The sequence below is a fragment of the Babylonia areolata genome, chromosome 7 (assembly GCF_041734735.1).
Source record: "Babylonia areolata isolate BAREFJ2019XMU chromosome 7, ASM4173473v1, whole genome shotgun sequence".
NCBI classification, from domain to species: Eukaryota; Metazoa; Mollusca; class Gastropoda; order Neogastropoda; family Buccinidae; genus Babylonia; species Babylonia areolata.
Genome location: NC_134882.1, coordinates 35,922,869 through 35,948,814, shown reverse-complemented (window position 1 = coordinate 35,948,814; position 25,946 = coordinate 35,922,869). Strand labels below are relative to the sequence as shown.

General features: G+C 42.5%; 1 protein-coding gene across 6 annotated transcripts in view; it reads left to right on the top strand.

Moving 5' to 3' along the window:
* Positions 1-25,946, top strand: part of LOC143284016 (von Willebrand factor A domain-containing protein 3B-like) — a 93,560-nt gene that overhangs the window by 54,033 nt on the left and 13,581 nt on the right. For all 6 annotated transcript variants that reach the window (XM_076590559.1, XM_076590558.1, XM_076590560.1 and 3 more), the window contains 10 exons: positions 2,178-2,334; positions 2,858-2,979; positions 4,835-4,885; positions 5,792-6,056; positions 15,431-15,884; positions 17,659-17,780; positions 18,946-19,086; positions 22,499-22,596; positions 23,016-23,078; positions 24,521-24,750. In XM_076590559.1, the coding sequence (XP_076446674.1) occupies positions 2,178-2,334; positions 2,858-2,979; positions 4,835-4,885; positions 5,792-6,056; positions 15,431-15,884; positions 17,659-17,780; positions 18,946-19,086; positions 22,499-22,596; positions 23,016-23,078; positions 24,521-24,750 (1,703 nt within the window). The remainder of the gene's footprint in view (positions 1-2,177; positions 2,335-2,857; positions 2,980-4,834; positions 4,886-5,791; positions 6,057-15,430; positions 15,885-17,658; positions 17,781-18,945; positions 19,087-22,498; positions 22,597-23,015; positions 23,079-24,520; positions 24,751-25,946) is intronic.

The following is a 25,946-nucleotide window of genomic DNA, read 5'->3' as shown; positions in this document are numbered from 1 at the left end:
AGGTCTGTGGTATAGATGGATGGTTGATGGACTGGTTTGTTGGGAAGGTCTGTGGTATAGATGGATGTTTGGCAGACTGGTTTGTTGGGAAGGTCTGTGGTATAGATGGATGTTTGATGGACTGGTTTGTTGGGAAGGTCTGTGGTATAGATGGATGGTTGATGGACTGGTTTGTTGGGAAGGTCTGTGGTATAGATGGATGGTTGGTGGACTGGTTTGTTGGGAAGGTCTGTGGTATAGATGGATGGTTGGCGGACTGGTTTGTTGGGAAGGTCTGGGGTATAGAAGGTGGTGGTTAGAGGGTTGTTCGAGAGGGCAGATTGATCAGTGGTTTGGGTGGGTTGGATGGTATTTGGTTGCTTGCTTCAGTCTGTGTGGAGTGTATGTGTATGTGTGTGTGATTGTACGTGAGTATCTTCAAGTATGTATGTATGTGTGTGCATGAGTGTGTGTGTGCGCACGCACCTTTGTGTCATCATAATCTGCTGCTGTTGCTGCTACCGCTACTATCATTCAGTCAGTTAATCAATCTGTCAATCAAATCAGTTTAATGTCCTCATAAAATACAAGGAAAATGGGCTTGTGGGTGACAAGATAGCATGAGATACTTGGTAGTCCATGGTAGACCAAAGATGACACAGTCTGTGTTCTCAGTGATGAGAGCAAAAGTGGCTCGGCACTCCAAGACTGGAGGCACACAGGCAGTCACAGGTGTCACAACGGAAGTCGGTTGTCTAGGGAGGGATGGACACTGCTGTGTAACCTCTGTCTCTTGCAGCAATGAGACGTTGTTGCTGTCATTCTGGAAATGAGAGACCTTTCGCCTTCACTCATATGTACACGAGTTGGCTTTTACATGTATGACCATTTTTACCTCGCCATATAGGCAGCCATACTCCATTTCGCGGGGTTGCTCTATTAAGTCTGTGATCCATCCAGCAGTGATATTAAGGTTGGCTTTAACAAGTTTGTGGTTCATCAAGTAGTGATGCTGAGGTTGGCTCTTAACAAGTTTGTGGTTCATCCAGCAATGATGCTGAGGTTGGCTCTTAACAAGTTTGTGGTTCATCCAGCAATGATGCTGAGGGTGGCTCTTAACAAGTTTGTGGTTCAACCAGCAATGATGCTGAGGTTGGCTCTTAACAAGTTTGTGGTTCATCCAGCAATGATGCTGAGGTTGGCTCTAACAAGTTTGTGGTTCATCCAGCAATGATGCTGAGGTTGGCTCTAACAAGTTTGTGGTTCATCCAGCAATGATGTTAAGGTTGGCTCTAACAAGCTTGTGGTTCATCTAGCAATGATGCTGAGGTTGGCTCTTAACAAGCTTGTGGTTCATCCAGTAGTAATGTTAAGGTTGACTCTAACAAGTTTGTGGTTCATCCAGCAATGATGCTGAGGTTGGCTCTAACAAGTTTGTGGTTCATCCAGTAGTAATGTTAAGGTTGGCTCTAACAGGTTTGTCTGAACCATGTATTGCCTTGGTGATGATGACATCCTTACTGTCATATTTTCGGATGATGATGTAATCAATGAGATGCCACTGTTTAGATGGCAGGTGCATCCGTGTTGTCTCATGCTTATCAACCTGCCTGAACATGGTTATCAGCAGGTCATGTTTGGTGCATTTGCCCAGCAGTATGAGGCCATTGCTGTTCATCTCCACAACTCCATGCTAGCGCATGCCTGCACACACACACGCAGCCACACACACACACACACCCTTCTCCCCCCTTCCTTCCATCCTCACACACACACACACTGTGTCTGTGATGGAAAGAGAGCAGCCAGGTAACTCCAGGGGTGTCGATGAAAAACTTGTGGAGCCACAGGGCTGTTGGGAGGAAGGAGTTCTCCATGCTGTTGGTCCTGTTGTTGTTGCCACTACTGCATACCTTCACCATCACATCACCATCTCTGTTTATCAACCATTACCACACCCAAAACACTTCAACCCCACTGCTGCTGCTGCTGCTGCAAGTATTGCATTACTATTACTTTAACTGCTGCTGCTGCTGCAAGTATTGCATTACTATTGCTTTAACTGCTGCTGCCGCTGCAAGTATTGCATTACTATTACTTTAACTGCTGCTGCTGCTGCAAGTATTGCATTACTATTGCTTTAACTGCTGCTGCTGCTGCTGCTGCTTCTAGTTTTGCTGTCACCTGTTGTTGCACAGAACTCGTGCTGCCTCCTCCAAGCAGTGGCTGAAGAAGTACGGTCTGATAGCGAAACGACTGACCATTCTGGATGCTCTGTCACCCACACTGGTTCCCCACCGCTCCACATATGTCCCAGTGCTGGACAAACGGGTTATGGCCAGAGTGTTTGATGAAGTGAGTTCTTATTGTCAGCTGTATTGTGTTACAGATGTTGGTTAGAGTGAGTGTATATGGGGAAGTGTGTGTGTGTGTGTGTGTGTGTGTGTGTGTGTGTAGTCAAAATGATCTTTGTTGAGGGTAAAAGAATAAGCTTTTTCAGCTTTTTTACATCCTGCCCTCACAAAAAAAGAAAGTGTGTGTGTGTGTGTGTGTGTGTGTGTGTGTGTGTGTGTGTGTGTGTTTCTTATATGCAGCATTTCCCTCTATGATAAATCAAGCATAATCTTCTGCTATTTTCAAGTGATTTAAATCGGGGTTGGATGTCATCCATGGGTACAATGCACATACCAAAATTATTGAAATGTTAAACTGTCAGCGTCTTCATTGAGGACAACAACCTGGCAAGAGCTTAGCAACAAACACCGTACAAACCAATGGTAGCATATCACCAGTCTCAGCTCTGTGGACAACAACCAGACGAATATTTGAGATTTAGAAATCTAATGGCCCACTGATGACTTTGAAGCATCTGTTTCAGATCCTCCCTATTGCCCACGTGTCTGGCAGACGGAAAATCAAAATGACTCTTGTGAACCCAAATGCTGTCAACCTGGAAGAGTATGAGGAAAAGGTGGAAAAAGCTGTGGCCAAATACAGACGGTAAGTCACAGCTGGATATCCGCTGATTTAGCATCATATTAGTGCTTTAAACCACATTGTGAACGTGTCAAGCGTTGAATGGAAAATTTCTTTGTGAGGTTCCGTAACTATGCACTCGCTGGCCAGCCGTTGACCTTGGTACCCCACATGACAAGCTAATCTGCATACATATCAAAAATGGCGTCACAGGTGATACAAATGGAAATTTTTTTAGCAAACTAGATCACAACAGCAGCTTTTACCATGGCTGAAGTGATTGAAATGCTTCAAACTGAAGGTTTCGACATCAACGAGGATGATGAAGACATTGAATAAAGTATCTGCAGTGAAGAAACCTACCAACAAAAAGGCACTGATAGTGACTCAGCTTCTGAGAGCAGTGAAGAGGGAGGGGGGTGGGCGTTAAAATGACGTGAGGAGGGGGGTCAATGGGTCAAGTACAGTGAGTTTCATTCAGTTACTTTATGTTTTGTATTTTTTTGTAATTTTTTCCCTAACCCTAACAAATGGGTCGTCTGTAGGGAAAAGCAAGGGAGAGAGTGAGTTAACCCACTGAAGAGTGCATGATGCAAGCAGCCTCTTTACCCTTGCCACAAGTTAACATAAGGAGATGATCATGTTATTACACACAATAAACCTTTCTCTTTTTTTATAGCATCTGTTCATATGTAAGGTATGTTACTGGTGTTGCTGTGTCACTTACATCATGTATGTAGGCAGTTTCGGTTGTTGGTGATCCACTGTATTCCTGAAGGAATGAAAGGAGAGCACAAAGAGCATGTGAATGGGTGTGTTTGTGTGTTGTCATTAGTGAAAGAAATATCTCAGCTAACAGTGTGTGTGTGTGTGTGTGTGTGTGTGCGAAAAGAATAGAATAGAATGGAATATTCCATTGTCAATGAAAACAATGAAAACATAAACATAAAAATGTTATGAAAGTAAGCACTCATGAACAAATTTTTGCCTTCCTTGGCTGTAGGCTTGGCATTTGGACGACATACATTGTGTGTGTGTCTGTGTGAGTCTGTGTGTGTGTTGATTCCATGAGACAGCAGCAGTGATGGAAGAGAACACCACATGAAGTGACCTTGTTTGGACATCCAATTTACCAACCCAGACAGTTGTTGGAGAGAAACCATCATAGCCAGTGTTTTTTTGGAATGTTTTCGTTTTTGATCTTTTTATTAACTCACTCCAGATGATGGAATGCTATAGCGTTCCTGACATAAGTTAGTGTTCCGGATGACAGAACACTATAACGGGTTCGACAGTTAAAAATTTTTCCACATTTTCCTCATGGGTAGCATAAAAATCGCAGCTACACCGGGCATTGCGAAAGTGTCAAGCATTGAATGGAAAGTTTCTTTGTGAGTTTCTGTAACTATGCAATCGCTGGCCAGCCGTTGACCTTTGTACCCCACATGATAAGCTAATCTGCATACGTATCGAAAATGGCGTCGCAGGCAATACAAGTGGAAATTTTTGGAGCAAACTAGATCATGACAGTGGCTTTTTACTGCTGCTGAAGTGATTGAAATGCTTCAAACTGAAGGCTTCAACATTGATGAGGATGATGAAGATGTTGAATAAAGTATCTGCAGTGAAGAAAGCTACCAGCAAGAAAGTACTGACAGTGACTCAGCTTCTGAGGGCTGTGAAGAGAGGGAGGGGGGTGGGCATACACACAATGTGAGGAGAGGGGTCACTGGGTCAAGTACAGGGAGTTTCATTTAGTTACTTTGTGTTTTGTATTTTTTGTGATTTTTTTCCTGACCCTAACAAATGGGTCGTTGCAGGGGAAAGCAAGGGAGAAAACTGTTCATCCGGAGTAAGTTAATCCTTTTTGTTTTTTCAGGCGACTCAACACTATTGTCTGGGATGCCTTGCCAGAGAGTGTGAAGGAAGAGTAAGTATGTTGGATCTGCTGTAGAAAAAAAAAAAAAATAATAAGATTTCAATACCTCTATCAACAAAACAAAACAGAGACTGGAGTATAGTTTAGAAATTTGTATCACATTTTTGTTGTTGCTGTTGCTGTTTTAATAGTTATATTCTTGGAACACATTATCATGTTTTTAGATAAAAATTGATCAAATATCCACGGAGATATGAGTCACAGTATTTTCCTGCAATTTTAACACAATCCTTTTTTGAAACAAAATGGTGCCCTAGATTTATGATAAAATTGCTGTGATGAATTCGACAACAATATCAAAGATTTAAGGTAGAATCGCTGTGATGAATTTAAATCCATTAACTTAGAATTAGGTAGAACCGCTGTGATTAATTTGATGCTGGTACCATGGATTTAAGGCAGGATCACTGTGATGAATTTAACACCAACACTTTAGGTTTAAGGTAAATATTTTTTATTGTGAGTTGCATTTCCTATGTTCACTCACATCTATGAGATTGGATTGGTGGTTTCTTCCCCACCATTGAGGCACCCATACTCCATTTTCAGGGATGTGCATGTTTGGTATATTTGTGTTTTCATTGCCCCCTGAGCACTGAAATGGATTATGGGATGTGTCTGATATTCTGTGTGTGTAAACACAATGTAGGCTAAGGCACTAACTAGCATGTTTGTACATATACATTGATCCGAGAGACTGGAAAAATCTCCACCTTTAAGCCACCAGGCATAGCTGGGATTTGAACTCATGACCAACAAATTGAAAATACAGTGCTCTGACCACTGAGCTGTCATGCTTATCGAAATGCTGTGATGGTACTATAGATATAAGGCCGCAGAATCATTTTGATGGACTCATAAAATGTTATCTTCTTGATCCAACACTCCCATCTCCAGATTCGATTCCAAGGAGCCAGTATCCTTTGAGGAGAACAAAACCAAGTTTCTCCTGGCATTGGCGGAAGAGGGTTGGCCTGTGACAGAGGCGGACATCATTGCCCTGGAGAAGGAGATTGCAAAGGGAGAGAAGTATCTGCGGCAGTCCAGAGATCTGCGTCGTGTGGCAACGGAGGAAGAGGCTGATGTTGCATCGGAAGTTTCTGCTCCTCCGAGTGTGGAAGAATGTGAACAGGAGGAGGAGGAGGAAGAGGCAGTCGAAGAGGTATGTGTTGAGTTTGACTTTTTTGTGTGGTGTTGTCATTGTGAAGTTTGTGCATGGTGTTGTCATGGCGGTGGTTTTGTAAATTTCTTTTTTTCTTCTTCTTCTTTTTTTCCTTGGTGGTGTTATTATTATATTTTGTGTGTGGTGTTGTCATTGTGATGTTTTGTGTGGTGTTGTCATTGTGATGTTTTATGTGGTGTTGTCATTGTGATGTTCTGTGTGGTGTTGTCATTGTGATGTTTTGTGTGGTGTTGTCATTGTGATGTTTTATGTGGTGTTGTCATTGTGATGTTTTTGTGTGGTGTTGTCATTGTGATGTTTTGTGTGGTGTTATCATTGTGATGTTTTGTGTGGTTTTGTCATTGTGATGTTTTGTGTGGTGTGGTCATTGTGATGTTTTGTGTGGTGTTGTCATTGTGGTGTTTTGTGATGTGTTGTCATTATGATGTTTTGTGTGATGTTGTCATTGTGATGTTTTGTGTGGTGTTGTCATTGTGATGTTTTTGTGTGGTTTTGTCATTGTGATGTTTTGTGTGGTGTTGTCATTGTGATGTTTTGTGTGGTGTTGTCATTGTGATGTTTTTGTGTGGTGTTGTCATTGTGATGTTTTGTGTGGTGTTGTCATTGTGATGTTCTGTGTGGTGTTGTCATTATGTTTTGTGTGGTGTTGTCATTGTGATGTTCTGTGTGGTGTTGTCATTGTGATTTTTTTTGAGCGGTGTTGTCATTGTGATGTTTTTGAGTGGTGTTGTCATTTTGATGTTTTGTGTGGTGTTGTCATTGTGATGTTTTATGTGGTGTTGTCATTTGCTGTTTGTGTGGTGTTGTCATTACGATGTTTTGTGTGGTGTTGTCATTGTGATGTTTTTGTGTGGTGTTGTCATTGTGATGTTTTGTGTGGTGTTGTCATTGTGATGTTTTTGTGTGGTGTTGTCATTGTGTGTCATGTTTGTGTGGTGTTGTCATTACGATGTTTGTGTGGTGTTGTCATTGTGATGTTTTGTGTGGTGTTGTCATTGTGATGTTTTTGTGTGGTGTTGTCATTGTGATGTTTTGTGTGGTGTTGTCATTGTGGTGTTTTGTGTGGTGTTGTCATTGTGATGTTTTGTGTGGTGTTGTCATTGTGATGTTTTATGTGATGTGTTGTCATTGTGATGTTTTATGTGGTGTTGTCATTGTGATGTTTTATGTGGTGTTGTCATTGTGATGTTTTTGTGATGTGTTGTCATTGTGATGTTTTATGTGGTGTTGTCATTGTGATGTTTTATGTGGTGTTGTCATTGTGATGTTTTTATGTAGTGTTGTCATTGTGATGTTTTTGTGTGGTGTTGTCATTGTGATGTTTTGTGTGGTGTTGTCATTGTGATGTTTTTGTGTGGTGTTGTCATTGTGATGTTTTTGTGTGGTGTTGTCATTGTGATGTTTTGTGTGGTGTTGTCATTGTGATGTTTTGTGTGGTGTTGTCATTGTGATGTTTTTGTGTGGTGTTGTCATTGTGATGTTTTTGTGTGATGTTGTCATTGTGGTGTTTTGTGTGGTGTTGTCATTGTGGTGTTGTCATTGTGATGTTTTGTGTGATGTTGTCATTGTGATGTTTTGTGTGGTGTTGTCATTGTGGTGTTTTGTGATGTGTTGTCATTATGATGTTTTGTGTGGTGTTGTCATTGTGATGTTTTGTGTGGTGTTGTCATTGTGATGTTTTGTGTGGTGATGTCATTGTGATGTTTTATGTGGTGTTGTCATTGTGATGTTTTATGTGGTGTTGTCATTGTCCTGTTTGTGTGGTGTTGTCATTGTCCTGTTTGTGTGGTGATGTCATTGTGATGTTTTGTGTGGTGTTGTCATTGTGATGTTTTGTGTGGTGTTGTCATTACGATGTTTTGTGTGGTGTTGTCATTGTGATGTTTTGTGTGGTGTTGTCATTACGATGTTTTGTGTGGTGATGTCATTGTGATGTTTTTGTGTGGTGATGTCATTGTGATGTTTTGTGTGGTGATGTCATTGTGATGTTTTATGTGGTGTTGTCATTGTATGTCATGTTTGTGTGGTGTTGTCATTACGATGTTTAATGTGGTGTTGTCATTGTGATGTTTTATGTGGTGTTGTTGTTGTGATGTTTTTGTGTGGTGTTGTCATTGTGATGTTTTGTGCGGTGTTGTCATTGTGATGTTTTATGTGGTGTTGTCATTGTGATGTTTTATGTGGTGTTGTCATTGTGATGTTTTTGTGATGTGTTGTCATTGTGGTGTTTTATGTGGTGTTGTCATTGTGATGTTTTGTGTGGTGTTGTCATTGTGGTGTTTTATGTGGTGTTGTCATTGTGGTGTTTTATGTGGTGTTGTCATTGTGGTGTTTTATGTGGTGTTGTCATTGTCATGTTTGTGTGGTGTTGTCATTGTGGTGTTTTTGTTTGGTGTTATCTTTGTCGCTTTGTGTGTGTGTGTGTGTGTGTGGTGTTGTCATTGTCATGTTTGTGTGGTGTTGTCATTGTGGTGTTTTTGTTTGGTGTTATCTTTGTCGCTTTGTGTGTGTGTGTGTGTGTGTGTGGTGTTGTCATTATCATGTTTTCGTGTGGTGATATCATTGTGGTGGGTTTTTTCTGTAGTTGTGATTTATTGTGTTCACTTTTCATGGTATTGGTTTAACTGGTTTGCTGTTGCTGTTACTTGGTGGTGGTGTGTTCTTGTTGTCTTCTTATTCTGTGTTAAGTGTTGATTTCGGTCACTTGTTTGTTTTGTTTGTTTCAAAGAAGAACAGTAAACTTCAGTATTCTTCCTTATTCTTTACTTGAATGCTTCTGGCTTCTTTCAAATATTTGAAAAAATATAATTGTGATTCTGTGGCTCTTTCTCAATGAGTTGGTTCTTCATTGTTGTTCCTCTGCCTATGTAATAACATTTCTTTCACTTTTTTATTTTCCTTTTTAATCTTAGCAATATGTTGTGTTTTATGATTTTGTTGTTGTTGTTGTTTGTCGTTCATTTTCTTTTTACTCTTAGCAGTGTGTCAGTTTCTCTGTAAACCATCGGTATTCTTTTGTTCATATATTGTCTCCCTTGCCAAAGGATACATGTAGTATTGTCAATGGCAATAAAACAATGTCTGTGTGCGTGTGTTTTTCTTCTGCCTTTCTTTTCTCTCTGCAGATAGTTACACACGGAGATGGTTTGGTTAATAATAAGGTCAGTTAAGAAACAGTGGTATGATATCCTTTTTTTTTTTCTTTTTTTTTATAATGTTTTTGATTAATGCAGCTGATGATAGTTTAAAACAAGAAGTTATGCTTGAAGAGGTCAGTGGATATGGGTTAACAGCTTCTGTTTAATGATCCAGTAACTGAGCAAGAAGATATTATTAGTATTAAAAGAATTAAAAGCTGGTGAAAGTGCTTGTCCAGATTTTGTTGTCAATGCAGAATGTTGAGGATGCAAATAATTCTGTTGTAAAATTCCTAGTCACTTTATTTGACAAATTTAGTGAGAGTGGAACATTTTCTTCTGACTGGGCAAAATCAATCACTGACCCTATCCATGAAAAAGGCAATTCAAACAATGCAGATGAACACAGAGGAGTGGCTTTCACAAGTGTAGCAGTAGTCGGTAAAGTTTAAATTCACATTTTGAACAAAAGATTTACAAAGTGCACAGAAATAGAAGAGAAAAACTTTTAACAACATGTGGGTTTTGGAGCTGGTTTCAACACAGTGCACTAATATTCACCGTATATGCTCTTGTTCAAAATTATCTCTAAATCATACGTAGCTTTCATGGATTCCAGAAAAGCATCTGTTCTGGCTATGTTGGACCATGAGGTATCTTCAAGTGGCTTAGCAACAGAGCAGGCAGGTGGGATTAGCAATGAAGGAGAGGGCTGGGAGAGAGAGGGGGGAGGTGGAGAGGGAAGGGAGAGAGAGGGGGGAGGTGGAGAGGGCTGGGAGAGAGAGGGGGGAGGTGGAGAGGGAAGGGAGAGAGAGGGGGAGGTGGAGAGGGAAGGGAGAGAGAGGGGGAGGTGGAGAGGGCTGGGAGAGAGAGGGGGGAGGGAGAGAGAGGGGGGAGGTGGAGAGGGCTGGGAGAGAGAGGGGGGAGGTGGAGAGGGAAGGGAGAGAGAGGGGGGAGGTGGAGAGGGAAGGGACCCTGTGACTAACAGTCTCAAGTGGGAAAGGGGGGGGGGAGAGAGTAGGGGGAGGTGGTAAACAAGGGGTTGTGTATTGTGGCTTGGGGGTGCCACAACCCAACCATAACCTGACACACTATAACACTCACCCCTTGTTTTTTTAAAGCAATGTCCTCATTGCTGCTGATTGCACACCAACCAGTTACTTCATGCAAATGGTGAGGCAAGTTCTCCACCCAAGAGCATTAGCAAAACATTAATACATAAGGATCTTACAGGAATCCCTGTCATCATACATTCTCTGATGTATGTCACCCTTACATATTACAATCAACAGAAAAACAGAACATTGTCAACAACAACAAAAAATACCTAAAAACCCTCAAACCATATAAGCCAGCATAGAAATTGCAATTTCCACAGACGAATAACCATAAAACATGAAAAGCAACACAAAAATGTCCAACAGAAACATATTAGCAACCACAAAACCAAAATAAAACAAATCCCAATTTGAACCATGACATGAGGCCCTGTACACACAATACCAGATCCACCAGCAGGCTACAGCAGCAAGTCTACTCACTGAAAGGTGGTTCACATCAATCTCAGTTCTAGCACAACATGTTGAGAGCACTGACCCTGTAAGTCTCCCATCCCAGTTCCTATCCATTTGAGCCAGCATTCTAGCACCTTTTGAGCCATGAGACATGTACACTTCAGGCTTTGGATGAGACCTGGCCCTGGTCTCACACAAACCTGTGCCCACTGGTTTGCATGATGGTCTGGGAGTCTTGACTGCAGCTTGGCATTCATTCTCCACTCTTCCAACATTGACCAGGAATCCCTGGATCAGGTGGCATGGGCAGCAGCACCCATTCATCTCGGCATGGATCATCACCATTGCAGTCACCTACTGAATGGCTCTTCATCAGTTTATCTGAAATCCTTTCTTCCAGTTTGTGATCCCGCCCCTTGAGACCATTGTGGAAGTCTCTGTGTATTTCATTGTGGGAAACTTTGTGCTTTACATTCTGGTCTGGGGAAATCCCATTCCCCACTGCTGACTGACCTTTCCCTTTCATAACTTTTCTCTTACACTTTCTGCCCAACCCCTTTTTCTCAAACAAAACATCATTTCTTTGTCTGACCAAATCTTGAACAACCCCCTGCATTGACCTAACACTTTCCTTTGATAACAACAGTTCATTTCCCAGCTGTGTCCTCTGTCCTCTGTACTGTTGCTGTTGCTGGTCTTCTTCCATCTCCCTAAACAACCCCAGGGCCTCATCTCTTGCCTGGATGAAGGTGGTCTGTGGTTCCTGCCTCACTGCATGGCGCAGATCCTTCTTCAGTAGGGGGTTCAGGAGGCCATTGATGAACTGGTCCCTCAGCAGATCAGCGGTGAGGGCCCCTGCATTCTTTATGTGGATGGTTCTCTCAGTGCTGTGGATAGCATGAGCATAGTCAAGGATGGACTCCTCTGGTTCCTGCTCCCTACTGAAGAACGTGGACAGCAGTGTGGTGACACGCTGCCCATCGCCAAACACTCTCAGGAGAATGCTGGTCACTTTCTCTGGGGTGTTGGTCTCCTCAAGGTCCCACAGTTGGATTTCCCAGTGTGCGGTCATCTTGCCTTCCATGGTGTATGTCAGCAGTACTGGTTTCTCCTCCTTGGTGAAATCTTCAGCAGAAAATACTGGCAGTGTGGGTGTCGCATACTGTTGCATGTGGAACTCCTGTGCCATAGTAGCTGGGGTTGTCATCTGTGGGCTCTGTCAGGCTTGGTTGGGCTGTGTCCATCTAATCATGCTTTCCCAGCTGGTACAAACCAACGGACTAGTGGTCCCAACACAGTCTAGTCTGTGTCTACGATTTAGAGGCACACCATCACCTGACTGGCTGTAAACATGCTTTGTGTATAAAATGTTGTTAACGGACACCTCTGGTTGGTCACAAGAAGATGACTGATGGCAGGGATGCAACACACACACACACACACACACACACACACAGAGTCCTAATCCCCACACACACTTCAGCAGGGACAGGGGGTAGGGGAGGGATGAGGAGAGTGGGGGAGGAGGGAGTTGAAGTGGTGTCTGAGAGGTTAAATTAATTGTTCAGGCTATGATAGACTGTGAGGTGCCTGCTAGTGGCTTAGCAACAGAGCAGGCAGGTGGGCTTAGCAAGGGAGGGGAGGGCTGGGAGAGAGGAGGGGGGGGGAGAGGGAAGGGACTTGTGACTAACAGTCTCGAGTGGGGAAAGGGAGAGGGGGAGTGGGGGGGGGGGGGGGGGGTAAACAAGGGGCAGTGTATTATGGCTTGGGGATGTCACAACCTCGCCATAACCTGACACAATATAATATATATATATATCTGTGTATGTGTGTGTTTCAGTCTTTGTTTCTGTATCTTTGATCTCTATCCCACACTATCCCTCTTCTTTTTCTCAAGTGAATATATATGTACTTCTCTTTTGCCGTATTTGTTTATTTATGTCTCTCTGTCTCTCTCTGCATTGCTCTCTCTCTCTCTCTGTCTGTTTGTCTGTATGTGTGTGTGTCTCTCTCTCTCTTTGTTTTCTTTCTCTTTTTTTCATCTGTTACATTCACAATTTTGATCAGATAGGAAAAAGGTTTTGTACATCACAGAAAGACATGTGACAAAATCCATTTTAATTATTCTTGTGTGTGTGTGTGTGTGTGTGTGTGTGTGTGCAGGAGAGTGTAAATGTATGTGTTTGTGCTGGGGGATGGGGGGAGAGGGGAGGGAGGGGTGTTGTGTGTGTGTGTGGGTGTGTGTGTGTGTGTGTGTGTGTGGGGTGTGTGTGTGTGTGCATGTGTGCAGGTGAGTGTGTATGTATGTGTTTGTGCTGGAGGATGTGTGGGTGGGTGTGTGTGTGTGTGTGTGTGTGTGTGTGTGTGTGTGTGCATGTGTGCAGGTGAGTGTGTATGTATGTGTTTGTGCTGGAGGATGGGGGGAGAGGGGAGGTAGGGGTGGTGTGTGTGTGTGTGTGTGTGTGTGTGCGTGTGTGCATGTGTGCAGGTGAGTGTGTATGTATGTGTTTGTGCTGGGGGATGGGGGGAGAGGGGAGGAAGGGGTGTTATGTGTGTGTGTGTGTGTGTGTCTGTCTCTGTGAGGTGGAAGGAGGGGTGGGGGTAGAAGGGATGAGGTGGTATATTGTATGTGTGTGAATGTATGCCAACATGTGTATGTATGTGTGCGCATGTGTATGTGAGGGTGAGTGGGTTATGTATGTGTCTGCACTAGGCATAAGAATTATGCGTAGGCACATGTGTATGTGTGTGTATGTATGTTATGTGCATATACATGTATGTGTGTGCGTGTGAACATGATTTGCTCACATTCTGACCTTTGATCCGTGTGAGTCACACTGTGGATGAGGATTAATTCTTCAGTAACTCCAACCAATCAGATCTCTAGTTTCGTCTCAGAGCTTGCCAACAGGAGATCAATTTCAGGGTCGTTATATGTCCCGTTGTGAAACCATTCAGCCGTGCAGCCATCGGCTTGCCAGTAGGTAGGAGATTAGATCAGTCGCCCAGACGGAGAGGCATTCAGGAATACACAATGTGGTTTGGTTGTAAGCGCTGCAGTTACTAGGTCTTATGGGTCCACTTGTGAAGGTCCATGTACTGTGTTTGTACAGGTGTTGCCAGCTTACTGTTGCAATGTGTTTGTAGTGGTTTCTGTTTTTGTTTTTTTGTTGTTTTTTTTTGTGAAGGGTTAACAGTGCTTTTATCTTTTGTTTGTTCAGTGAGAATTATGAGTTATGCGGTCTTGTGTGTAGTGTGTTTATGAAAACACTTCGGTGCATTGAGGAAGTTTGTAGTTTTTAGTGCAGATGTTTGTTTAGGCTGTAGGATAGTTTGGGTTTTCTGTTCAGAGAATATCATCATGTTTGCGATAACTTTTTGCAATTTTTTTTCTTTTTTTCTGATTGTTTTTCTGATACAATCTCAGGTAATGAAGCGTATGAAATCACCAGCTGGTGTGAACAGACTATACATGAATCAAACAGCAAACTGTTTCTGAGAACTCTTTTTTCTAATTATTTCTTAGATTCAAATTTTGGTGCACTGTCCAAAAGCCAAAGTCAAAAAGGGCACTTTTGAGTTCACTGATAAATTTTCCCTTGAATGTTTTTTGTTGATAAAATATACTGACAGTCCAAAGGAAAGATACTTCACCTGATTTCTTGGCACACATTGTCTCAAGTTGTCTGCCGGTATGTCACTGACAAAAAGACTTCAGAAAATTCAGAGAACTCTAGAATTTCTGGAACTGTCTGAATATGAGAAAGAGCTGCGAAGGAAACGCCGAGCACAGATACGCGAAGAAAATCGACACAAGAAAAACATCCTGGTTGTTGACACAGGTCGACCTGTGTGTTTCTGGCACTGGGAATTGCAAAAGAACTTGTGTCACCATGGATACTTGTTCATGAAGACTCCGATCAGGATCAACGTAAGTACTAAATGCAAAGTTGTTAGGACCTCCTCATCCCTGTGTTAGCAAGTGTGAGGGGAGAAGTAGGGGGAGGAATAAACTGAGTGTATCCTCATATTCCTTTTTCTTTCTTTTATTTTCCGTATGAATGTTAGATCCTGACTGGTTGCCCTAACAGGTGTCACCTCATTTATTTCTTAACCCTTTGAGCCCTGAGTTCCTGAGCAATTTTAACCCTTGTGCCTGAGCTCCTGAGCCAAAATTTGCAAATAATTGGTATTTAATGTGTCATGGCAGATATAAAAAGAGTGCCCTGACCACTGCTTTACTGGTGCTAGAGAAAAATGACATAATGCCAAGCCACCGGTTGAGCGGTGCGTAAACACTTGTGCCATGTTTTGCTATTGGTTGACTTATATTGAAATCGATCTTTTTTATCCAAAGCACATGCACAAAACACAGTGAAAAGGCGCGGCTATGTTGGTACTACGTTCGCTGACGTCAGAATATTACAGTTTTTCTGATTGTCTCTTCAGTATAAGTCAACCAATAGCAAAACACGACAAGTGTTTATGCACCGCTCAACTGGTGGCTAGGCATTATGTCGTTTTTCTCTTCCACTGGTAAAGCGGTGGTCAGGGCTCAAAGGGTTAACCTAGTAATGGAACAAATTGTCTGGTCAAACAAACTAGTAAGTCACTGTAAATGATACAGGTGACATGTCTGTCGCTTGCTGTAGATGAGCACCAGAGTCTGTGTATTTGACAACTTCCTTTTTCCCCTCCACAGACCACGGAGCAGGTTCTGCAGGTTCAAGACAATGAGATCATCACCGCCCCCACCACCCCCCGCATCAACAGCGCCACCCACACACCCCGCCCACCTGACGCTCGCTCTCCTCGCTCACAAGATGCTCGGACCCCACGTTCATTGGAAAACCCCGCTACCCCTCACACCCACACACCTCGCCCTCCCGACAACACCACCCCCCGACTTGAAGGCAGCTACAACATACGCATATCCCTGGCCAAAGAGAGGGGAAACCAGGAGTCTGGAGCCTCTCCGCGGAGCACTGACAGAGGAAAGCAGGGCAGGAAGGGCAGCAGCAGGGACGCCAGTGAACAAACTGCCAGCAGAGAGGAGAAGGGCGCAGTGTCCTCCAGCAAAGGTCGGGTCAAGGTCAGCATGCTGAGGGGTTCACGGGTCATCGCTCGTAACCATGCTGACGGCTTGTACTATTCTGGTTAGTTTTGGTTTGTGTTGTGTTGTGTTGTGTTGTGTGTGTGTGTGTGTGTGTGTGTGTGTGCTTTCATGAAAACTGGCTGTGTGTCTGTACATCTGTCTCTCTGTGTTTACATCTGTTTGTCTGTGGATATATCTGTCAATTTGTCTTTCTTGCTCTCTGTTACTTTCTCAATCTCTCTTTCTGCCTGTCTCTTTCACCCTCTTTATACTTCCCTCCCCCTCCCTGTCATAAGATGTGTGTATATATGGCAGAGCCATTGCCTGAACCCTTCCTACTGATTGTCATCTTTTCAAGTCATCAGAGTAGTTCGAGATACAGACAATGATGCAATAGTACAATTATTTGACACAGTAGACCATTTGATCCTTCTTTCCCGTCTTCTATATACATTTGGTATCAACGGCACTGCTCTCATCTGGTTCAAATCTTATCTCACCAACCAATTCCAGTCTGTCACAGTTGACAACAGTCAGTTTGAACCCATTAAAATCCAACACAGAGTCCCCCAGGGATCTGTTTTAGGCCCTGTGCTCTTCACACTGTGCACAGCTCCTCTCGCTGAAATTATCAACTGCCACAATGTCAGTCACTTTTCTTGTGCTGATCACACACAATTTCAGAAAAGCGCTACCCCTGAAAATTTGTCCTTTCTCTTACAAGAAACATTCAACTTCCTGAACATTCTGGACAGGATGACTCTGAATAAATTACAATTGAATGCAGACAAAACTGAAGTAGTGATAATAGGAACTAAACAAAAAGACTCTTTCATCACATTTGACTCAATCAAACTTGGCAGTACATCCATCCCTCTTTCCAGCTCAGTCAGGAAACTGCCCATGCAAAAATTTATCAGTCAGACCTGTCAATCCTGCTATCGTCAATTACGGGGCATCAGTTCCATTCAGAAATATCTGCCCAGTGATGCAGCATCCAAACTCCTTGTTTCTCTCATTCCCTCTTGCCTTGACTACTGTAACTCTCTGTTGTCTGGTTTGCATGCTTCCTCAATTCACTTTCTTCAACAGATACAAATCTCTGCTGCCTGACATGTCCTCAGAAAAAAAAAAAGATCTGAGCACATAACTCCTCTCTTGCAACACTACCATTGGCTTCCTGTCTTATAAAGAACTCAGAATAAAGTACAAGATCACCACTCTATGTTACTCAATGCCATAAATGTAGTAAATGTAGCTGCCTTCACCTGTACACCCCATCTGACTCTCTTTGATCAGCGTTGAACCCACTGTGTTTCCACATACCCAGACACAAACACTCCACAGTCAGCGGTCACTCTTTCTCTGTGTCTGGACTCAGCCCTTTCAAGTCTGGCCTTAAAACCTACCTCTGCTCCCAGATCTGAATAGCTCAAGCTCATTACTATCAGACAAAAGATAAGCAAAGAAACAGGCATTGTGCATTGTCTAGACTGGTCTTTTTGTGTGTGTGTTTTAAGTGATGAATGGCATTTGCCGCATGGACAGTGAATTGTGCTTTGCTTTCTGTCTTGATTTGATAAAAAGTCGGTATATATGATATTTAGATCTGGGAGCAGCATTTTGTCGTTTTTATCAAATTCTTAACTAACTCACATGCAAAACACAACACGCTCATTGTGATAAGAAATCTATGAATCTGCATTGATTTGATCAAAAGAACATATTTTAATCCCAAATCTGTGATTCTGTCTTGATTCGATCAAAAGAACATATTTCACTCCCAGTTCTAAACTATGTCTAACACATGGACTCCATGTGGCTGTGACGTGCAGGCAAGGTGGTGAGGTGCCCCAACGTGCGTCACGCAGTGGTGGAGTTCACGGACGGCCAGAGAGACGTGCTGACCCGCTTCATTCTGCCCATCAGTGGCGCCATCGCCTGTCCCCCGCTCTCTGTGAGTTGTGCATCAGCAACCCGTCTTTCTCTCTGCTGGCTGGCAGTACCCTCGAGTGAGTGGTCTGAGTTCGAGACCCCGTTTTGACATGCTGTTGTGTCCTTGGGAGACGCACGTATTAACTCTGATTTTCCTCGCTCCACCCTAGTTTGAATGGGTACCTGACTTGGGTCAGGTATGATGATGATGATGATGAGGGTGTATGACTGGTGTGACAGGTGGGGGACTATGCACAGGTATGATGATGATGATGAGGCTGTATGACTGGTGTGACAGGTGGGGGACTATGCACAGGTATAATGATGATGATGAGGGTGTATGACTGGTGTGACAGGTGGGGGACTATGCCCTGGTGTGATGAGGAGGAGGAGGGTGTATGACTGGTGTGATAGGTGGGGGACTATGTACAGGTATGATGATGGTGTATGACTGGTGTGACAGGTGGGGGACTATGCACAGGTATGATGATGATGATGAGGGTGTATGACTGGTGTGACAGGTGGGGGACTATGCACTGGTATGATGATGATGATGAGGGTGTATGACTGGTGTGACAGGTGGGGGACTATGCACTGGTATGATGAGGAGGAGGAGGGTGTATGACTGGTGTGACAGGTGGGGGACTATGCACTGGTATGATGATGGTGAATGACTGGTGTGACAGGTGGGGGACTATGCACTGGTATGAGGAGGAGGAGGAGGGTGTATGACTGGTGTGACAGGTGGGGGACTATGCACTGGTATGATGATGATGGTGATGATGGTGAATGACTGGTGTGACAGGTGGGGGACTATGCACAGGTATGATGATGGTGATGATGGTGAATGACTGGTGTGACAGGTGGGGGACTATGCACTGGTATGATGATGGTGAATGACTGGTGTGACAGGTGGGGGACTATGCACAGGTATGATGATGGTGATGATGGTGAATGACTGGTGTGACAGGTGGGGGACTATGCACAGGTATGATGATGGTGAATGACTGGTGTGACAGGTGGGGGACTATGCACTGGTATGATGATGGTGAATGACTAGTGTGACAGGTGGGGGACTATGCACAGGTATGATGATGGTGATGATGGTGTATGACTGGTGTGACAGGTGGGGGACTATGCCCTGGTATGATGATGAGGGTGATGGTGGTGTATGACTGGTGTGACAGGTGGGGGACTATGCCCTGGTACAAGTGATGCATGTGGCCCAGTCCATGGAGTGCTACGTGCCCTGCATCGTGCAGTTCACACCCCACCGTCGGCAGGCTCACACCCACTTCTACACTGTCATGCTCTACAACGGACAGAAGGTGGGGGGTATTGGTGGTCTCAGACTCGGACTCATTTTAACGATACAATACAATACAATACAATACAATACAATACAATGCAGTGCAGTGCAGTACAATATCACTTTATTTATCCCTTACAGAAGATTTTTTTTTGAGGGGTGGTGGGGGGGGGGGGGGGTGCGGGTTTCTGCCCAGATGTGCATTAAGAGATATATAAACACAATGATATGAACATACAGGCATAAACACATATGTTTTGGGGAAGGAAAAAAAGAGCAAAAAAAATTCAAGTCACTCAGTGTGCACCCAAATACGCACATGCGCCTATCCACATACATGTGTGCGCATGCGCACACACACACACACACACACACTTGCCTTCCTTTAAGATTTACGATAACACCCTGGAATATAAAGAAGTAGTTAAATTCCTTGGAGTACACCTTACATCAAAATTAACTTGGAATCATCATATCGCTTACATTTTAACAAAGGCCAGGAAAACATTAAACTTCTTGAAAATAGTATGCAAACAACCATGGAGCCAGGACATACTCATTCTTCTACACCTTTGCACATCACTTGTTCGGTCAAAACTTATATATGCACAAGAAGTATACTTCAGTGCACCGAAATATTTACTGAAAAAAATTCAAAGCATAGACTGCAGAGCATATAAACTGGCACTTGGCTTACCAGCCCATGCTTCTAGTAAGAAAACGTACAGTGCAGCGGGAGTACTACCATTAGAGGATCAAAGGGAACTTGCGTGTAGCAAATTTGTCTTGAGAAGTTTAACGGACGAAAATGATTTGGAATCGGAAATAAATCTCAAATCTGACCGCGATTTTCCAAAGAGAGCTAGATCTATATCCTCTCATACCACACTGGGAACATACACGTCAAATATTTTAACAAATTCCGGCGTGAATAAAACCCCACATTTTGCTAAAAGGTCTGTAGTATCACCTACACCTGTATGGGAACTTCAAAGAGCACAATTTGATATCGATCACACTGATCTGACCAAAGATGACAACATAAATTTACTTACATCACATGTACGAAACCATTTGGAAGAGAAATACCTTAATTATCTAAAGATTTTTACAGACAGCTCTGTTGTAAATGATAGAGCTGGTGCTGCTTTCGTTATTCCTGACCTTAACTTTCAAAACTCTTTTCAACTGGGAGAGAATAAATCCATCTTCACAGCTGAACTCATAGCAATTCTAATGGCGTTAAATTTCATGATATCCTTTCCGAAAACTGTATTTCAAATTCTATTTTGTGTTGATTCTAAATCAGTTCTTCACGCTATTGAACTTATAAAAGAAACTGTTAGGTATGAACTAATTATTGAAATTAACCATTTGATTCACGAACTCTTACTAAGAGGCTCCCACATAACCTTTTGCTGGATTCCTTCTCATTGCGGTTTCTACTATAATGAAAAAGTTGACATTTTGGCTAAAAAAAGGAGCTAGAAGCTCCACGGAGTTAGATTTAAATATTTCGCTTTCACTACAGGAATGTTACACCATGGTAGAAAAAGTCCAATGGTCAAAATTTCAGTTTGAAGAAAAACACACCGGTAACTCGGAGTTACATAAGAACATAAAGAAAATGTATGGTTTCATGGGAAAACATTACCATAATGATTTTCATAAGAGGCAAATCATTTCTCTAATCTGCAGATGGAAAATGAATTGTTTTAGGACAAAATATGTCAGTAATGTTTCTTGCATCTGTGGTGCTCACATAACAACCGATCATATACCAACTTGCGATATGTTAAAGTCTCAAATCCCTGAACTCAAATCATCTTCAGTGTTGACGATCTTCAGCAGTCCATTGCTAATGTATGACTTTTTCAACTCCTTGTTAAATAGTCCTGTTGGTTCGCTGTTATAATTGTTAGTTTTTCATTAGAAATATGTTATATTGTTATGTGGTTTTTGTTTTGTTTTGTTTTTTAAACAAAACTTAAATCAGTAATTTTCACACACACACACACACACACACACTTTCACTTACTCGTATGCGTACACAGTAATTCCCCCCTTCCCCCTCCCCCTCCTCCCACTCGATTTTTTTCCTTCCCTCGTCTAATATCACTTATAGTGAAAAGACGTTAAATTAAAGAACGAACACACACACACACACACACACACACACATACAGACACACATGCATTGTCATAAAACCCATCAAGGAAGTAATGGACTCTAAAACTAAACACAGCAAACAAATAAAGGCAATTAACTGTGAGAACAAACACATTTATGTGAACATTGAAACATTCATATGTTTTGGTGTGTGTGTGCCAGGGGGTGGGGGTGGGGTGGTTGCATTTGTGTTTGTCTGGGTGTGTGTGTGTGGGTGTGGGTGTGTGTGTGTGTGGGTGTGTGTGGGTGTGTGGGTGTGTGTGGGTGTGTGTGTGGGTGTGTGTGTGGGTGTGGGTGTGTGTGTGTGCAGGGGTAGAGGTGGATGGGGCCAGGGTGGTTCAGGGTGGGAGGGGAACTGTTTCCCACAAGGCAGGACCTGGAGACAACACTTACAAGATACGATGTTCCCAGTCACTGCGGGAGAAAATCAGTATCAGTATCAGCATCAGTAGCTCAAGGAAGCGTCACAGTGTTCAGTCAAATCCATATACGCTACACCACATCTGCCAAGCAGATGCCTGACCAGCAGCGTAACCCAACACCCTTAGTCAGGCCTTGAGAAAAAAATAAAAATAAAATGAAATAAAATAAAATTTGCAATGAAAGCTGCCCATGATAGAAGGAAGACAGAGACGGAAAAGAAAGAAAGAATGAGGAAAGAAAGAAAGTAAAGGAAGAAAGAAAAAAAGAGTAATCACTTAACTTTTTTTTTTAATGAAGTAATTTGCTATAAAACTCACATAAATGTATATGTAAACAAATAAACAGACTGTAAATGAGCAGAAACTGTTTTAAGGAATTTGAGTCACTTAGCTTTGTGGGAATGTGTGCGTGTGTGAATGTGCGTGTTGGATGTCTTCATGTGTGAACATATGTGTGTTGAAGTGGGATGTCTGCATGTGTGAACATATGTGTGTTGAAGTGGGATGTCTGCATGTGTGAACATATGTGTGTTGAAGTGGGATGTCTGCATGTGTGAACATATGTGTGTTGAAGTGGGATGTCTGCATGTGTGAACATATGTGTGTTGAAGTGGGATGTCTTCATGTGTGAACATATGTGTGTTGAAGTGGGATGTCTGCATGTGTGAATGTGTTTGTATTGAACTATGCATGAATGAATGTGTGTGTACGGTCTGCAGTTGTGTGTCTAATGTTTGTGTTTTGAACAAGGATGTCTGCATATGTGTGTGTGTGTGTGTGTGTGCGTGTTTGCGTGTGTGCATGGACACAGGATCAGTTTTATGTCTATATGTTGTGCAGGTGACCACAAGAAGGTCTCATCTGGTGAAAATCAGCAAGGAAAGGTTTGAACTTTCAGCCCGCTACATCACAGACATTCAGGGAGAAGACAGGAAAGAGTATGTATATATTGTCTGTCATGCATGTTACATTCGACGATGTGGTAGTGGTGGTTGTGTGTGGTGTTGGGTTTTTTTTTGTTTTGTGTGTGTGTGTGTGAGAGAGAGAGAGAGAGAGAGAGAGAGAGAGAGCGAGCAGGATGTGTCTGTGTGTAAATATGTTGTGTTTGTGTGTGATTAGATTGTGTATGTTTGTAAATAGGTTGTGTTTGTGTGTGATTGGATTGTGTATGTTTGTAAATAGGTTGTGTTTGTGTGTGATTAGATTGTGTATGTTTGTAAATTGGTTGTGTTTGTGCATGAGTAGGTTGCATACATGTGTAAAAATGTTGTGTGTGTATATATAAAAGTAGGGTGTATGTGTGTAAGTAAGGTGTGTGTTTGTGTTTAATTTGTCTTTTGTTATCTTTCTTTAACAGGGTAGAAGCAAAAGTGTATGTGTCTGAGAAGAGGAAGACTGGGGAAGACTTCGAAAGGCGAAGGTATGGTTGAACTAATGCACATTATTGTCACACTGTCGCATTCACTCAAGTTTACACGACAGGTAAACTCGAACACAACATTCTCATTCTGACTTCAGTCCAGCTCAGGGATAAACAGCAAGACTTGATAAATGCACCCCCTTTCTTCTTATTACAAAATTCAAAGAAAAACAAATATGTTCACATTTTCCATCTCAGAATAAATCACATCAACTGTCACGCTCCATTCTCCCTTACACTTTCAAGTTAGTTTTTTTCTCACAATATTAATGAATCTTGGTGTGAATCTTTGCATATAAAAATGTGTTTATCTCGTGGCTGTCTTTCAGTTTCATTTGAAGATTATTTCTGGTAAGTTTTCTCACATGTTACAGATGCTGACAGTTGTACAGGCCATATGATTTGGTCCAAAAACAGGGGCTGGTGATCCTGTAACATCCTCAGAACCCAACTATAGTTATAATGGCAAAAACATAAGGAGAAGAGGTGTTTTTTTGTTGTTGTTTTTTACATGTATTCACCTTGTTAAATTCTTATCTTACCTTACCAGTATTCTCAAAATTAAATTATAAATAAAAATGTAGAATTTGTAAAATTCAGAAGAACCGATTTGACTGAATTAAAACATCATCAAACTCGAGGAGAACACTGAATTTACCACTACCACTACGTCAGCGTTCCTTAAGTTTGACAGTCTTAACATCAAGGACTCGCATTCTTTTAGAACATCAAGTATCCCATGACAGTTAAGACACAAGGTCTGTCTATGCGCTAGGTCACTCCTGTGACCTACACTACTGTAAGCCCAGAGTGGAATGACAATGATTTTGGTGTACATCACAATACATCAATTCATGAATGCATATTCACCGCAGTGCCTAAAGCATGTGCACCTTTCGCCGTTCTCCAGATTTTGAGTTAAGACCAAACTAAGTAACACAGCCAAACTATACACAAAAATTTTCCCTCCACAAGCATGCATGCAACACTTTATCATGCCATCAACCAAACTTTGATGTCATGACAGTTATGAGATCCTTTTCATACAAACTCTGTATATTCTCACAGTTATCCACACACACACACACACACACACACACACAAGCATGCATACACGCATGCATGCACGCACGCACACATACACAAACACACTCCACCACACCTGCCTCCTACGCACATACAAGCATGCATACTTTCACACATGCACACACACACAGAGTTTCATGCATGCCTACTTACTCTCTCTCTCTCTCTCACACACACACACACACACACACACCTACACATAAACACACACACACACACACACACACACACCTATGCGTAAACACACACACACACACCTATGCGTAAACACACACACACACACACACACACACACACACACACACACAAAATGAAGATACTTTCATATCCTAAATTTCAAACACCTTCTCATTCAGGGATCACCAACAAAGATCTCATTCAGCAAGCTCAAGGGATTCAAGGTCAGGTTCCAGAACGAGGTCAAGGTCACCATCCTCATGTGGGTTACCTGACACAAACGTGCCACAGGGTGAGACTAGGTCAAGGTCATTGACACCCCCATCCCGGCCAAGATCACCGACTCCTGGGGATGGCTTTCGGTCAAGCCATCGCAAATCTTCACGTCGCGAGAGAATGAATGTTGTGGGTGAGTATTACCTTGGTTGTTGTTGCTTTTTGACTCACTTGTGTAAACAAGTGAGTCTATGTTTTAATCCGGTGTTCGGTTGTCTGTGTGTGTGTGTGTGTGTGTTTTAACCCGGTGTTCGGTTGTCTGTGTGTGTGTGTGTGTGTGTCTGTGTGTCCGTGGTAAACTTTAACATTGACATTTTCTCTGTAAATACTTCGTCAGTTGACACCAAATTAGGCATAAAAATAGGACAAATTCAGTTCTTTCCAGTCACTTGTTTAAAACAATATTGCACCTCTGGGATGGGCACAAAAAAATAAAAAATGAAGCCTAATTATATGCAAACTGACGGGCTTAATAGCCGAGTGGTTAAAGCGTTGGACTGTCAATCTGAGGGTCCCGGGTTCGAATCACGGTGACGGCGCCTGGTGGGTAAAGGGTGGAGATTTTTACGATCTCCCAGGTCAACATATGTGCAGACCTGCTAGTGCCTGAACCCCCTTCGTGTGTATATGCAAGCAGAAGATCAAATACGCATGTTAAAGATCCAGTAATCCATGTCAGCGTTCGGTGGGTTATGGAAACAAGAACATACCCAGCATGCACCCCCCCGAAAACGGAGTATGGCTGCCTACATGGCGGGGTAAAAACGGTCATACACGTAAAAGCCCACTCGTGTGCATACGAGTGAACGCAGAAGAAGAAGATATGCAAACTGTATTTACTATTATATTTATATTTTTTGTATTCTCTAAACTTGCCACTTTGATCTGATATTCTGACCCAACAACAAGAGCAGTCATTTTTATCATTTTTTGTTTAACAGGAACTTCTTTTGCTAAGCATGGAAGTTTTATTTATTTTGCAAACGTTTTGGTGCAGATAGTTAAAAAAGGGAAATTACTCTGTAATTAATGCTAGGGGACTTAATTTGCTTTAAACTGATCTTTCTCATCTTAAACATTACATTTTGAAATCATACTCAATACATAAAAAGCTTGGATTTTTTTTTAAAGTGTATCACAAGTGAGTCTTGAAGGCCTTGCCTCTCTTGTTTTTTTATTTGTTGGATTCTTTTTGCCAATCTTATGATGTGGCTGCAGCCTTTTTTGGTTACCACTTGTTGACGGGCGCAATAGCCGAGTGGTTAAAGTGTTGGACTGTCAGTCTGAGGATCCCGGGTTCGAATCACGGTGACGGCGCCTGGTGGGTAA